Raw genomic sequence first — 17,656 nt, forward strand, 5'->3', positions numbered from 1 at the left:
CCTGAAAGAAACCAACCCCTGGGTGGAGTTAACACCCCGTATATATGCTTGAGCGGTGGTTCTTCTGGGTGCAGAGCACGTTATACTATCGAACTGCGAGGATCTCGTCTTGAAAGTCTTTTTCGTACCATTTACCATCCCGGAACATCCACTCTAATCGTTCAAAGGTTCGCACGAAGGAATATCTTAAAGTTAGCAGCGGCCTCGGTGATATTGAATGCAACGATATCGTTCAAACGACCAGGTGAAATCCAGCGAATCGATTGAGAGATTGTGCACAGTAACGCTTCAGTGGCTGGAGGATTATTTAGTGCTTCGAGTCGAGTGTTGTTCATCCTGATCGAAGAGGACCGTACAGACTAAGTTTAACGCCTATAGAAGATACACTAACAGCATGTCGCGAAGTTTCCTCGTGGACTCATTAATCGGAAATAATTCGCCACCTGCGTACCCGTTGCCGTATTACGGTAATCAATTGCCGAGCTATATGTTCAATTTCTTCAACCTGGGTCTGGGTTATCAGCCGATAAGACCTGTACCGAGACCACCGGCCATGCCCGTTCCGGTTCCAATTAGTCCACCCGCTTTGGGAAGCTTGCGACCGGTCCCTGGCCAGAGTCCTCCATCGCCTTTAAATACTTCTACGAGCAAACTTTCGGGTAAATATCTCCTGCTATTCTTTGATATAAAATTCTTCGAAGTAGAATTTCCTTTTTGCAAGCGGAATCCATCGTAAATGTTCTAGGAAAGTTTCAATGCTAATGCGATCGTATTCCTTAAGATGTTTCAGCACCGTGCGAATCACCCTCGCGTAACAGCACCCCGACGCCTCCGCCGAAGTCACCGAACTCCATCAACAACAGCTCCAAGAGGATTCGGACAGCCTTCACGAGTACCCAATTATTGGAACTCGAACGCGAGTTTGCTTCAAACATGTACCTATCGCGACTCAGACGAATCGAGATCGCGACGAATCTAAGGTTATCCGAGAAACAAGTGAAAATTTGGTTTCAAAACCGCAGAGTAAAATACAAGAAAGAGGATCTACCTTCCGGTCAGAGTCAGAAATGTTGCTGTCTGAGAACATGCGGGAAGAAGAAGGAGGGCTGCAGCGACGATACATCGAGTCGGAAATGCGAGCAGGACGATGAGAAATCGATGAAAAACGAGAAAATGAACGCGGCTGACAAGTCCGCCGATACGATCAGCCACGAGGAATCGTCGAATTCCATAGCCGATCGTTTCGAGCAGTCGGTTCCAACGTTGCCCGTGACAGACAGTGCGCAACGGTTCTTGCAGGAAACGGAGGAGAAATTAAATCTTTCGAGGGTCGGTGCGATAGCCGATTGTTACGAGAGGAACGTTCACAATTTATCTAGAGGTTTGAAGAGGAATATGGGCGATATGGCCGAGGAAGCGGACGATAAAAAGCGACGGATCGATGGCTCGACCTTTTATCAGAATACGATTCAGGACACTACTGTCGGGCCTGTGTTTAGAGCCATTGGATGCACCAAGCATACCGTAGAAAGAATCGTCAACTCGTAAAGAACAAAATACGGGGTAGGATCGCTGTGCTAAAGGATTTTTCGCGACCACGTTCTGTGTTTTTCCATTACGCTGTCGTTGTAAATACAATTCTATCTGAGCCTTGTAAATATTGTAGATATATTTTTGTACGAATAATAGGAAGATAGAGAGACAAAGAGAGAGAGAGAGAGAGAGAGAGAGAGAGAGAGAGAAAGAGAGAGAGAATGTGTGTGAACGCAGTATATTTTTAATCCAATTTTTAAAGAGAATAAAATAGATCATTAAAACTTATCGCCAAGTTTTCACAATGAGTACCTTCGTCCCGAAATATTTTGCGTAGTGTATTGTTATCGTTTTTAACGACGAAAAATTCTACCACGTGACGATATCGTATCGTTCCCGTTTGTTTATTCGTTTCTCGAACGATACAATGTTCCACTGAAATTCATTTCTTAATAATAACTCGATGAATTAAGAATACTAACATAACAATCTTGTCGGTGTATTTGTAGAGAGTTTTAATTAATTCCACAAGCCCATGAAAAATCGTATGTTAAACACTGGACAATCGATAAATGTTTCATAACGTAAAACACGATAACTTCGTGTCAATTTCGCGATACTATTTAACATTCAGTTTCACTGATATACCTAATGAATCATCGTTACACTTACGACTATTGATCCTTGTGTGTCGTGTAAGTTATTGTCGAAGCTGATAAAAAAAGGCAATATAACTTCGCGTCGTTCTGTTTATTTATCCGTGAAAAGTTGGCTGGAAATAACGTTCTTTTTATCTATCGAGGTCGAAAAATTTATTGCTTGTACAAATCTTAGTGGAAGAAAGCGCCTTTTATTTCTCTTAATATAAAATATTACGTTATTTTGCAACGTTTTCGTTCCTTTGGAAGGTCTTCGTTCGATACGAATAATCGACATATAAACAGGAACAAATTACCAAGTTTCCACGCCGAATTAGAGTCTGGAAATTCGTTGACGAAATTTCACCGGTGGATTCTCATAAATAGGCAGCATACGAGTGTCCAGCAACGTTGATAGCCATTAATTTCTCTCAGCGCGGCATTACAAATGTAAAGGACGCCATTTAACTCATGCGAGTTATCGTACTGTGTCCAGCTTCCGGTAAAACGATTTTCCGACTGTGAAGCCGCAATGAAACGGATTAAGGACGGACGTGGAGCATGTATGGTACGAATATATAGCACGGAGAAGCGAGAAGGCGAAGGACAGAATATCTTGGAAATCAAAAGTCGCGATGACCGGAGAATAGTAGTCATTGTCGATGTGAAATCGGCTGCGATGCTGTAAATCCAAGAAATTTGTCAAGAGGGCCCCCACTTTGGGTTAAATTTAAGGTAAAACGTAGTTAATGGTGTTAAGGAGCGAGACGACAATGGCCGGAGGCACTCTCGTATCCTCGTCGATCTACAATAGGACACTTGTGTCGCCTTCGTGCTCGCAGCGGGCGAGCGAATGTGAAAACCGGCTGTCTTTTTTTTCGGTCCTCGACGTTCTCGGACCCATTCACTCATTCACGGATCTTCACCGAACTCCTCGGTTTGTGCCTAGATTCATTCATCCGCGAGGAGAATGAATGACCGACTACGGGAAAAAGTCTACGAATCAAAAAATTGTCAACGTCGCGCGTCGATTCTTTGCTTTCTTTGCTTCCTTCATTCTAGTCGAGAGAAGGGAAGGTCTCGCGTGAAGCGCAAGGGCGGCCGGTACTTTTGAAGAACACCTTGTCCCGTTATTGAATGTTTAGTGGTGGCTGTGGCGTTAATTCGCTGCGAATTTCGCGCCCTTTTAACGCGCGCGTCACCTTAACCTGGATTTAACTGGAATTTGCATCTTGTCGAGTGAGCCAAATCGATTACGTCTCAAGGTATCGTTGCTATTCACCGGGAGTCGTTTTCGTAACAGTTGAAAAATTGCGAGCCTTCAGTTCCCATGAAACGCGGGCATAATGCATGAAAGATTTTGTGGTAGGTACTGAAACGTTGAGCATTGGAATTCAGAAGCGACCGTTCCTATTTTACAAGATATATAATGATGCACTCTGTCCCGCGAGTTACGTTTACTTTCCAGGTAAAAGAAGCTTGTCTTTCCTTGCCAGAAACGAACTGACGAAACGCTAGTACAGTTGCAGTCCTCGTAATCACGTTGTCGTTTTAGCGTGCAGCGAATTCTTGGGTTTCCATTTGTCTCGCTTCCAAAGTACGGTTTTCCCGAGACCGGTAATCAACTTATTTAACGTGCCATTCCACGTCAAGCTCCGACGTTCCGCGAATCGCTCGAATCGATAAAATCAACCACAAGATGTGACATTGTATTAAATTGTATTACATGGAATTTTATTGCGATTTAAAATAAATACGAAAATAGACTATCGTGTAATGATAAAAACAGAGGCTTCTTTTGATCGTCGAAGTAGCCCGTTGTTCGATTTCTCCTCTAATCATCGAACAGCAATAGGTTTCCAGGTCGGTCGTTCCAGAGCGGTTCAATTGCTCCATTAAACCTCCGCTAAATTCTGTATCGGCATAAATGATTCTGTGACTGCATCGCTGCAATGCTGTGATGCCGGCGGCCGAGCTGCAATTCAATTTTCCGGACTCCCGGGTGCACAGTCTCCTCACGCCTCAAATTCAATCCGATCCCGGGGCGATGCAACTGATATGCAGATACAGGAAAGCGCGCTCTCTTACAAATTTATTAATATTTGAACCGTTCTAGAGTCAACGAGATGGACAGAGAGTTAGTGAGAGAAACGAAGCGTGGTTAGATGAGTTTCCAGGAACACCTGGAAATAGGGGGATTTCAGCTAACGAAGAGTCAGATTATTGGACAGGTTTCGACTTTGTACCATGGAAACTTTTGGTGAAGCCAATTAGCGAATTAAACTGACCTTGGGAACCGGCTACCCAGCTCACTCGCAACGCTCTAACGTTATTAAATACGTATCTCTCCTTCGTGCCATTTCCTGTGTGCACGCGGCTACCACTGTGAATACATTTGAATAAACACGATCTCCACACAAACGTATGTGGAAAATCTCGTGAGATCTATGAAACGTTGGTTTAATCGTTTTAAACGCGATAGTACGGTTTATGGTATTTCATTAGCGGTGACGTGACCACGTTGCCGATTATGTCGCCCTGATTGCTATTGGAATTGTAATTACGTGATGATACGGTGATTGCCATTAGCTTTAGCTGTGTCGACGAGGGGAGGGACGATATTGGAATCGATTTGACGAGATGTTTTTGCGCGACCTTGAATAAATCAACCCAAGATAAAAGGTCGGACGCCAGGGCTTAAACTCGATAAAGCGACGGCGAACTTACCGAAAAAGAAATAAAATGTCTGACAAATTCGCTTTGACGACAACGCTCTCCAGTTCTACGCTGGTAGAGAATGTTGAAACTAATCGTAGCATTGCAACGGGGTTCCCTGAGAGTGATATTAATGAGTTCTAACAGCTCGCGACACTAGAGAAAAATTGTAGTCGCAAAACCTTTTGGGAAGGGAAACCGCAACGGTTCTCGCGTCTGGAAACAAACGACGATACGAAAGGGAACGAGAGAGAGAGAGAGAGAGAGAGAGAGAGAGAGAGAGAGAGAGAGAGAGAGAGAGAGAGAGAGAGAGAGAGAGAGAGAGAGAGAGAGAGAGAGAGCTAAAACGATCGAGTAAAAGAGAGAGAGAAACGCGGTGCAGGGGAAATAAGCGGGAGGGTGAACACCAAGGCTTTCCGGTTCCGGAGCGCTAATTCATTTCATCTTATGCGCACTGAAGAGGCGCTCGATCAAAGTTGAAAAGAGTCAGCGCGACAGCACTCGAGATCCAACCAGAATGGCGGGGGTTGTTTCGTCGAAGGGGAAAGCACTCTGGTGACAAGACGAACAGGGAACCGACACGATGCGACGGTGCGGGCACTCAAAAATTGAAACCGTTTTTTCGTGTTTGCCGTGCAAAGGGACAATGGCGAAGCGCGATTTCAACGTCAACGCCGGGAATCTCTTTTAAAACGTGGAACGCGACCACTGCACAAGCACCATAACGAATTTCTTCTTTACAAAGGTCTGCTTCCTTTCATAATATCGAAACACCATTCGTCGAATAGATGTGATGTTTAACATTATGTTAAAGTAGAATTTATTCGAGAACGTGACTGGATAGAATTTTAAATTCGAATAAAAAATTAATGTACGGCTTAATATATTAATGTCTGTCTCGCGGTTTGCTGTTCCGCTTCAAGGTGCTTTATCATTTTCCAAATGGATGTATATTTATACGTCATAGTTGTTGAACGAGAAAGTGTCTCTTTCAACTTCCAGCAAATCTGTATTGGGATTAAAACATTTACTTTCGTGTCACCTTTGACCTCTTTAATACACATTCGGTTCACGAACTACGTTAAACTCGGTTTGACGTATCATTAATTTATGTTTATTATGGATGCGTACAACACTGTTATCCCGTTTATGAGCTCGGTTAATTTGCATACATTTTTGAATATACCAGGCGTACACATCTGTTCACGACATTGCTGTGAGTGAGTGAAATTTAGTTTAGTTTACCTCTCTGTACGTATATTTTCGTTAACAATTTTTTATATTTTCATAAAAATATCGCAAGATAGTTTTTGAATCCTCATTCCCGGTATACGTTTCTAAACTAAAAATTTATACGAACATGTTTAACCGGTTAACTGCGTTTGACGAGTACACAAGTCGAATAAAAACTTTATTTCGATGCGTTTGACGTGTATACTAGTCGTCACTTGTATTTATTTACGCACTCCATGACCTAACCCTATGAGAGATTTCTAAAACTAAATTTCGCAGTTAACTGGTTAAATATTAAAATTTCAAGCTTATTTATACGCTTCTTGAAAAACCAGAAAAATTTCAGAACAACCAAGGGAATTATAATATGTGTAAAATACAGAATGTTTAATTAATGTATCATTCATTTTGAACCGTTTTCCGTATTTGACGATAGAGATTGAAATTCTTATATTCTAGAATTCAATCACCATTTCTGGAGAATTCTGGTGTAACGAAGCGCGTTTCATTTTGTTCGTCTCTTCGGCATTTTGACGCTCGTCGTCTTTCAGCGACGACGTACAAAAACCCGCACGTTTTGGGAAACGCAAAGATCTACGACGGAGGAGCTTTCTCATTGTGAAGCAGACCGCATTGTGAAATCGGCTGCATTTCCAGCGACGTTTAGCCACCACAGCTACGCGCACTATGTTAGATCAATGACGCGAGAATAATTTCGCTGCACCGCCCACAAACACGGGAATCTTTTACCTGAATTCGATTTAGAACGCACACACGAGCTGCGATGAAATTCACGAGCACAATGTGGGAGTCATTGACGAGTTGCGAACACGGGAACTTGTCATCGCCAGAAAGCAATACACGTATCGGAAGGGACTTTCGAATTGAGGAGTTGAAATGGAAAACGATACGAATGTCAAAAAAATAAAAAAACGATATTTTTTAGTGAGAAAGAGAATATAAATTCTATGTGGAATATAACGAAAAAAGTTAAAACTGCCAGAATAATGTTGACTAAATTGTAGTTGGAAAAGATTAAATCTAACCAATCGGATACATTTTTTACGATTTATTTTCGCTCTAAATCTAAAACTTTATAATATTCAAGTGATAAATGATACAATATACTAAAATTGACAAAAAAGAGATTTTTGTTTCTAATAGAAATCTTTATTTCTGACACTTAGGTATATCGTTTATTATTTTAACTTTTCAATTGTTAAAAATCACCCTGTCTTCCTTGTTTATAGGTGTAAATTTATTCTTTCAGACTATGGGAAGTACTTTCTTTTTATTTAGTTCATACTAAATATAATGTTATCGCGCTTTTCTATTATATTATTGAACTCGATTGAAAGAAAAGAATCCAGGCGAAATACCAACTACGAGGGAATTTCTTAAACTCGATAGACGGGTTTCAGTATATCTGGTATAGGAGTAGTAACTTCCGCAAGGTGACCCGGTTTTCTGTGAGTTTCTACGAAGAATATAATAGAGACACAGTTTCGACGAGTCATTAAGCGATCGTTATACATAGCAGGTGCCTACTTTTATCGTTTTCCCTTTATACCATTTGATTTTCTTATTAAACCGTGAACTACACGTGTCTTAAGCATCTGCGTTCGTCTAATTTCGCCTCGCAAGTTTCAGGAAATTACTGTAGGCTCCGTCGAATCGGTTTAATCGAAAAATGTAGCTGAGCGTGACGATCGGGTACTTTGGTAACCCTGGCGTCGAAGAGTTAACAATCGAGAACGAAAAAGAAAACCATTTGAAGGCTATAGGGAAAGCATACGATAAGTTATATTTCCGATAAGTCATATTTCTTACAAAGAACAGCTTTAAAATTCCGTATAATGTCAATAAATGTTATATATTACCAAAATTGTCTATATATTCGATTTTGGAGTTACATACGTATCTTTTCATCCAGTTTAATATTTCTAAACTATTCCTCGTCATAATATTATAATACGAAAAATATTAAAATATTGCCTGCCTTAGTTGTATCTTTGACCTGTGTAAAATTTCAACCTATTTTGAAAAGATTAACAGATCCTTTTTCATTTTCAATGACATTATACCAAGATTCTCTTGTTTAATCGTAAAGTGATATTAAAATCAGAGAAACAACGTAATAATATCTACTGATTTCCCTACGGGATTACAATGTTCCGCTTCCTTCACGCTTCAGGCATCATATATGGTACATAAATATCACATACAATATAACAAAATCATATATATATACATATATGAGTATATCCTAAACGTACATATGATGTTATATATACTCTATAAACTGTAAAAAGTATGAATCAACAAAAATATACCTATCGTGTTCTTCTCTTGTGATTTTCATTTGTAATAACATAAAGTTAGATACCACTTTACATTTATAATTTTGCCTGATTTCCCATCTATGAAATTCAAGCGTCGCCTCATTATGTACGTTACACGATCTGTGTTTCTTACAATACGCTTTGTTCTTTGAGAAGCTCGTATAATTTTATTGTCTAGAATAGAAAATGAGAGATGCACTTTTTTCACTTTAATCATGGGATATGTACGTTAAAGACATTCGTACGCGTGCATATGTATAATCTAATATTTGCGTGTCTGAGATGATTATCTCGAAACGCCGGGATAATAAAATAGCAAAAAGCTAAAATGCAAATGAGCATCTGCTGCTGTGGCGGAGATTGATTTACGAGTGTGCCGCTCGTAACTGTTCAGCTTCCTCCCGATAGGTACGCGATGATATGCGAAAATCTCGACGCGGATTTTGAATGGCTGACGAATGAAAATTTTGCAAACAATAAATACATCATACGAGATAATAATCACTGGTGTGTTATTTTATACATGAGTTCAGTTTTTCAATACACATACGTGGGAAAAAAACAATTCGAAGAAATAATTGTATCGTAATAACTAATTGTTCATAAAATCAGTTTATATTTTCTTTTTTACAACATTGTTAATTCAATGCCAAACAATTTATTTCAATTTGGTAGATCAATTGTAATAAATTGTAAACGCCAACTAACTGTACGGAAATAGAATGTACGTTGTTTGTATGCATTCCCCGATCGTAAAAAGTTGCAGTTTTAATTCGTGAAAAATAAACGTGTTACGTACGATACAAGGGAACTTGATAGCGTCAATATAAATATAACAATTGACGAAAAGAGAAAAAAAAAGTGGGCTCAGCCGGGATTTGAACCCGGGACCTCTCGCACCCAAAGCGAGAATCATACCCCTAGACCACTGAGCCGCTTGTGAAAGATGCTCACTTACTACGGTACGTGAGCGCTCAGCATAACATACTTTGGCGATTACAGATTTATTACAGATTAATTTGTTCGTTTGGTATGACGTTGCCTATTACGAAACGAACTGTTTGAACGATCGATCTTTCAATCATCTTAATTAAAATCCCACGTTTGATATGTAATTTCAACTTCTCAGTTGAATATATTCTACGATATATATCAAATGTGAATAATTTTATAGTAATTAAATATTTGATCGATGTTACAATAATTAATATTTCTAATCATCGTGTGTTTAATTATCTGCTTGCATGCTTTTAATTATGTATTTCATCACATATTCGTCTCTTTCGTATATTAACGCTACACGCACACGAGACGTAGTCTGAGTCATCTGAGTGAAAGTACTCACAGAACCATAAATGCGTAATGTTGTGTCTACTTACACATATAGTATAGTGAAGATTTTAAGTTTGGAAAGATATTCTGGAACGGTTGATAATAAATGTGGAAGTAAAAGTGGGAGTAAAAGTAGGTACTTCACTTATAACGTCTTTTATCGCGCATATCGAAACTGAATGTCAGATAAACTTAGCAACGCGATTGAATTAGGAATGGAGACGACATACGTCGGTTGCTTGACTGAAATTGGTTGAAATTCATCAGACGGCCGGGTCGAAATTGCGAACCATATAATGAGATATGCAACGTGTGTCCGTGCCATATGCAACCGAATAACTTGATTACAGGGTGCACCTGCCTATTTTTGACGTCTAGTTATACCGCGATCACACCGATCACTATGTTCCATTCGGTTGATTGGACAAGTAAGTGAAATACCGATGGGAATCAATTTTTTAAGAAACTAGGTCGAATCGTCCGGAGCATGTTCAAAAAACGAATCGGTATGTAGTTACGCAGAAAGATGTAGAAAGAAAACAAAGAACAGACCCCGTCGAGATTGATAGCAGATCGTAAAGTCTTCGTCCTATTTGTCATAATTAGCACCATGAAATAGCTACTTAATTTCGATCTCCCCTTTTGTAAAAGGACATCCTATTTGCATCATTCGCGGTGATGTCGCAAAAAAGCGCGTATTGTGTGCGGCCACTTCGATCAAGCAACGCGAGAACACCCTTCGAACAGGCTACGAACCCGACGTGCAACTACAGCTGGTCACGAAGGGTCGGGAGATTTGTAGTCGTTTCATGATTGCACACAAGCCTGGGCGAGGTAAAACCTAATCTAGCAGCGGCTTACTGAATCCGTTGTTTCGATTCCAGTAGGACTCGAGGCAATCGAGGAACCGAGATATAACCGCGGCAACTATTCGATCGATGACGAACTTTCCGACGGACGAATTTTACCAATGTTCCAAGTTCTATAGATTTCTTCAGTGTCTTTCGTAACGTTACGTGAGCGCAGATCCAGCGACTTTGCGCGATGCTTCTTGTTAACAGAAGTGGAGAGTATTTCTGTGGTTGAAGATTGTTTCCTCGCTGTCGTGCGAGTATTGATTTTACCTAGCACGCTGAGCCAGACGTGAGATTCAGGTTAAATCGGTCACCGTGTTTTCGGAACTCGCTTTCTTTATTCTTGAAGAAGTGTACAAATTGTAGAAGATAGGAAAACGCTTCGACTCGACGATCACTCGAGTGACCACGCGCGTTCCTACGCGCCTTTTAACGTCACTTTAACGGGTCCCGATACCGATCTACCGATGTTCCCTCGGCTGGGGGCAGCTATTTTTTCACGGCGATGCATCGCTCCGGAGGAAATCCGATCGAGTCCACGATTGGTTGGCTCTTGGACGAAGAAGCGAAGCGACAGCTTGCTGATCGGGTCTGTCCTCGAAGATCGGCCATGCCTGTTCCTTAAATCTCGTCGAGTCACCGCGCTAATCCTTATTTAACCCCGGAGTCTATCGGCAAGATCGAACATCGGGATTAACTTAACCGTTTCGGCAACAATGAAGCACACGAGAAGACACCACTTAGCGCGGGCTACACCTTCGTCCGACGGTATCTTGATCGAAGCTACACACAAGAGATTGGGGGATCACCTGTAAAATTGTCAGTCCTCGTGGAGATACGCGTCAGCGCAGGCCATTCTGTAATGGAAATTGAGTAAGGAATGCAATTAGCGGGAACACTGGGCCTACGAAAGCGACAATTAGTGGTGACACGGTTGACAAGCCGCCGGTACTTAGACAATGCGATAATAATGATCGTTGTCAACGGAATATCGGAACAAAGATATCTAGAGCATGCCGATACGCGTTAGTTAATTGCAGTCCTTTGATTTACTGGCGATGAAACGATCAATGGAACTCTTGTAACGCGAACTTCTTCTTTTCGTTAGTTTCTACGTTTCTTTTTAATTTGAAAATAACGAATAGTCGCAATTAGCGCTATATCCGGTTATTAGAACTAAGATAAGTTTACGATACCAGTTGACTTAGAGCGAACGCGCGTCGCAATAATTATTCGCAGCGGTGAAAATCGTTAATGTTTCAAGTTTAATTAAACGAGCCGTCCGTGCCTCTAAAATCAATGAACGGTCACGTTACACGCAACGAACATCATCGCGTTTCAAGTGTTGGCCTGTTAATGAGGAATTTGCATAATATTAGCCACCCTTCGACGTCGAATTAATGTCCCTCTTCGACGGTGACATAATAGCGGGACAATGAGCATCAGGTCAGGGGACTGTGCTTTAACCGGTTATAAAAAATCGTGCCCACTTATATCTATGCTAATTTTATTTGCTAGCGAGACCAATCATGCCATTAAATCAGACGGTCGCAAATAAATGTGCTGTCCTCGGAACAAGAGTTAATTGGCAGCGTCAAAATTTAACGTACAAATGTTGGTAATTAGAAGTACATATTTTTTGCCTGTTCGAATAATAGCTCGAAATAAACGAACTTTAATGGAAGTTCAATGGATGAAATTAACTGTTACATATGGAAGTAGTTCTATTCCTATCTTCCACTAAATTCCTAACTGAAGGTTGAAAATAGCATCATTAATGTAATACGCGTAGAAAACAATCTTTTTTCGCTCTCATTGTCTGTTGATTTTTACCCTGGAGTGGCTGAAAGTATCGGCCAAAGACATAATTTTTGTCGTTTATTTGGTCGCTTTTGTTCCTCCCTCTGGCGGAAACCAGAGGGGCCATTTAATTAGCTTAGGACCTTCCATTGAATTCATCTTCTTGAAAATAAAACGGCGGCCCGCTTCAACGTAACGAGGGCCATACAATTACGGTCCTCCTTGACTTCGTCTTTCTCTTCCTAGTTTCTATACGGACGCGCCGTTGCCACTGATAAATTCTAGATAACAACGTCTCTCTTAGTTCACAGTCTTTCGGTCGACTCTGCCTTTCTTGGAAAATACCGACGCTTCTTCGAGTTTCGCCCGATACCATCCACAAATGGTTCAGGAAAAGCAAGTTTTCGCGGGCCGCAAGATAAAACTACAGCATGAATTCAGTTTTATAGGAAACTTGAACGTATGACGAATGCCCGGATTTCGAATTTAATTAAACTTTAAATTGAAAATTCGAGTTCCCAAATGCTTTATCCTGTTCGCGCGTTCCACGTTTCGTTTTATCAACGACACGTGTATTCCGCAATATGTGGAGCACAATATGGAATACAGGGAGTTTAAAGAAAGGAATAGAATAAAAAATATCTAAAAGATATGAGAAATTTTCGATTGCGGATTTTTCCACGTTTCATTTACCTTTTTCTCATTAAGGGGTTTTTTCATTAGAAAAGCTAAGCTTGTAATGCGAGTCGCGAAGCAATGATCGTCGCGTTCCAACCTGCATTTTATAGCTTTGCTTTCCCGCGGCATCGTATTTTTTATGGATACTATGTGTGCTTTAACCATTGATAACCCGCAGTGGAAACGTTACCAGGGAACGTTTATTAATCGCATCACAGACAGTATTATATTGTCGGCTATTTGTTGTCTAGAGGGACAAAGCTGCAAGCATGCATGATTTATAGCCGTATGGAAGTTTCGTGCACTTATTTTGGCAGAAGTTCCAATCGGTGACGATGATTAATTGTTCCGCGATCAATCGACGCTGCCTATCCTGGTAGTCGATACTTATACGTCACAAATCGTATATCGTTAAACTTTATAATTTCCCGGGGGATCCATGCTTGTGATCTTCCTCATTGGACCGGGTAAAAATCGAAGAAAATTCGCGAGACATTGGTAGAACGATAAAGATAGAATCGCAAGTGTTTTCGTTATATAGTCGGATTTAGCTCGGTAGACAATTTTGAAGAAACAAGTTCAGGGAATTCTTCATGACTTCGTGTGATAGGCTAACCCATTTGTATTCATAGCTGAGTGGTCAATAGTAACTGAGGTGGGATAATGAGTCGATTAGTATGTAATGCAACAGACGATTAGATAGCCTGAGAAATCGATGTCTTTTCGTAAGAGGTTACGCTTTGTGTTAATGGTTATCACTTACGTACTGTATAGATAACTGGTATATAACTGATATTTAAACTTATCAAGTGATAAACATGTTATGTAAGTAGATTTCATATATATATATATGTTGTAGTAATGTACTGATTCTCTTCATTACCTATGATCTCTTGCTTGTATACTTAATAGTTCATGTTCAACAAAAGTTTATTTTAACTGGGCACTAAATAAAATTTCGTACTAGCAAATGGGATAAATAGAGTCCTTTTCTCCTTGTTTTCAAAATTTAGAATAAATGCAATGGATAAAAAATTCTCGAGCTCAATGGAAAATCTTATGCCTCAAGAGTACAATTTTGGGAACATAAAATGATGGGAAGATCGTGCTGAAAATACGCTGTTTGCAAGGCAAGCAAAAAGAAAAGTGAAACGGTATGGCTGTCAAAAGAGTTTGGTGGCATATCGTGTATCAAAATCTTTTAAAGAGTGTAATATATTCAGAAAAATTCAGGAACTTTAAATCTTCTATATATATATCATAATTTTCCATAATATGTGCAGTGATAATATGAGGAACTTTAGGAAAGCATAAAATTACTTGCCTGTACCATTTCTTTAATATAAAAACTAAGCTGAAGCAAATTAAATTTTCTATAATACAATTAGATCAGAATGGTACTTGTTATGTGCAGTGATAATATGAGGAACGCTAGGAAAGCATAAAATTTAATTTGCTTCAGTTTAGTTTTTATATTAAAGAAGTGGTACAGGCAGATGGGATAAGGACGAAAGAACTATGTCGCGTATGAACTAAATGCAGGAATCGCGGGATCCAACGATTAAAATGACCCCTATAATTACGTGCAGTAGTTTGCGTTCTCAAGAGTTGTCATCTCTCCAGGAACTTCTAAATGTCCTGGTGTTTCTTAAACGAGAATACTTTCTCGGTATTGTTAATGTCGGCTGTTCCTACGATCTATGTCCCAATATTCTTCATTTCCCATCAACTTTTAATTTCGTTCCCGAGCTGACCTTTCGATAATCTCATTTCCAAAGAACTATGACGTCTTTCTCGCGAAGATTTAACAGTTCCCTTGTCCCTCGTCCTCCAAATCGCTTCTTTTATCGTCGATAAGAGGATATTTGCGCGGTGTCGCGTATATGTACATGTTTCCTCTCCATAGCGCCACTGTTTATTGTAGATTGCTTTGCCTCCGATAGCTTATCGCGTGGCTGAGACGGGACCCGGGTCTACTGGCGAAGCGACGCTCGATCGACCTATTTTCCTTGGTTCGAGGGTTGGAAGGTTGTTTCGCAAGGGCGCACGTTCCACGCTCTTTGTTCACCAAATTCAGCCTCGGGCTTCGTCTCAAAGACATCGAAGGGGACATGGTATATTTCTCCATATACCTTTCAAGAACATTCGATAGTAACTACCTCGATTTTTGGAATGTAATACTGTTTCGTAATTTATCTATACTTGTACTTTTGTCACTTGAGACGTCTTTGAGCAAGAAATTCACCTCGAAGATAATTTCAAGATTATTTTGAAGCAACAGAAAAGCTTTGCATACCAGTAACAATACAGTATTTCCAAGCCTTCTTTTACTATTCAATGCAAGAATATAATCGAACAACGAAAGAAATGTTATTTGCTCGTGGCACGTTCAATCGTTCTTATTTATGTCACTGATTTACGATAACAAAGACTATGTTTGTATAATGTACTCTTCCGTTTGAAGTAATCTGAAAAGTGCTCGGTTGCGAATCGATACCAGTCGTATGGTGTTCCGTTCATGAAATGTCTGCGGCAAACCAAGCGGAATTCGCCATCGATACTGAAATTCGGCGAGATTCTTTCGCATCGCGTGAAAGTGGCACTCGTAAATCATACTAAATGCCGACGTGACGGTACGAATTATCGCTAGTAAGGCTCCTTCGAGCTAAGGGGAGAGACTGATTGCCCGATTTTCTTTTCACTCGGTGATACTCGACCAAAGGAGTGCACTTAATTAATGGTCGCCCCTTCCGCCAACCTCCCTCAGGCTTAATAGCATTGTTACGTGGCATATGTTTATGAATTGGGCACACCGCCGCTTGTTCCAGGTTCGATTCGACGATTCGACCTGGCAAGTGAACCGTTAAAGCCACATCAAGTAGCTTTAGTTTCTTTCCCTCTCTCCCTCTCATTGTTTGTCGCAGTTCGCTCTGCAGATTAAACGCGAATATACATCGAACAGTTTAGCTTCCTACGAGGTGCACACGAGCATTCTTAATTCTACTTGATGTCGAGACGTTTTTCAAGGAAGCGAAGAATTGCTCGTACAGTCGACGACAACGTACTGAGTTATTCGAGTCGTTTCAGTCGTTTGCTCCTACTTGGTGCTGGTTCGCCGATTTCGTAATTCGTTTCGATCGAAACGGCCGGCGATACGCTCGATGGTTTAGTCTTTAGTATTGCGAACTTTTGTTGGGATATACATATAATTATACACAGGCTACCAAGTGTTGTATACAAAGGGAAACATAATTCAGTAAATTAAGTTCACACTTAGGCGCCACCACGTGTCTTTCAAACGACGATTCTTCTTCGCAAATCATTACTATGTCAATGACGAAATATAGTATAGAAGGACCTTAGGTTGTGGACCTAAGCCAATAAAATCCTCGCGACGAGGGTCAACTTTTCCATTCCCCTAAATTCTAAACCAACCATGAGATCTTGTCTAGTTCACGCCCTGTAGATATTTGACGTCGACCCGAGAGATCCTTTCTCGTATTTACATTTCTGCGGTGTGTACAAGGTTATCCGACTGGCCACGTTAAACGGATTAAAAGGGGGTGTACGGCGAACCATCTCGCATTTTGACTCGCACATTACGATCCTTTAAGCGTGTCTGGTCTGCGTGCAAGCAACGTGTGTACATGGGCTTTATGTGTCACAGCGCTTAACGACGTTTCCTCGGGCTGTAATGAAACATACTGAGTGTTTACGAGATTAAGAACGTCTCTCCTTCCCAAGGAAAGGGATCGAATCGAAGCAGTCTGTAAGAAGATTTAGACTTACAGAAGGTGAAAACGTTGTTGTTACACGAATGAGATATAACGTTTGATTGTGAAGGTTGAATCTAAATCTCGAAAATTTATTAATATCTTACTTTCGTGGAAATATTGGAAAATTGTAAATGTATATTTGTTCGGTATCGACCGCATAATACAACTGTCGCAGATTTTGCGGCGAATTGAAACGACTGGTCACTTCGGGAGCACAAGTACAGAGACCTTTCCTCTTTTAGGAAAGGGACAGCGGGATTGGCAGCCGGGAAAATTACACGTTCATGGTCAGATCTCGAAAAGATTTATTTCTCATTGGTAGCATGAACTCTTGGTATCGTTTAAAATCCAGAATGATACGCCTGCGGGAACTGCATTGATTAATTTTTTATATCTTGATCGTTACGGTACAGGGTACAATTTTCGTAGCGGACGTCAAATTGAAAAATTCGTTATTAAGAAGCAGTGGAACTATTAGCTAGGAAAAATCGCGGAGGAACACGCGAATATCGTTCTACATTGGAGAGAACTGAAACATTTACGAGGTCTTGTTCTTAATCGTCTGGGGAAATGATAAATTGAGAGAAGTTCTCTTACAAAAGTAGAATTCACGAACGAAACGAAAATACAATATCAGAGTTTTTAATTTCGACCGGGTTTGAACGACCAGACATTTTGAAATATGAAAGTTGCCGCTGCAAATATTGGTAATTTCGACGTATCGTGATGGTTCCACGCAAACGGGTCGTTTAGAG

At 40.4% G+C, this 17,656-nt stretch overlaps 1 protein-coding gene and 1 non-coding gene across 2 annotated transcripts; one reads left to right on the forward strand and one right to left on the reverse strand.

The window, feature by feature from the left end:
• The first annotated feature begins 394 nt into the window (after positions 1-394).
• LOC138181307 (GS homeobox 1) lies at positions 395-1,548 on the forward strand. The gene is made up of 2 exons (XM_069116053.1): positions 395-659; positions 782-1,548. The coding sequence occupies exons 1-2, from the start codon at positions 395-397 to the stop codon at positions 1,546-1,548; spliced, it is 1,032 nt and encodes a 343-aa protein (XP_068972154.1).
• A 7,776-nt stretch (positions 1,549-9,324) lies between these two features.
• TRNAP-UGG (transfer RNA proline (anticodon UGG)) lies at positions 9,325-9,396 on the reverse strand. The gene has a single exon. It is a non-coding gene; the product is annotated as a tRNA-Pro (tRNA).
• Between the last annotated feature and the right edge of the window lie 8,260 nt (positions 9,397-17,656).

The sequence above is a fragment of the Bombus flavifrons genome, chromosome 6, assembly GCF_040668555.2.
Source record: "Bombus flavifrons isolate JBK064 chromosome 6, iyBomFlav1_principal, whole genome shotgun sequence".
NCBI lineage: Eukaryota > Metazoa > Arthropoda > Insecta > Hymenoptera > Apidae > Bombus > Bombus flavifrons.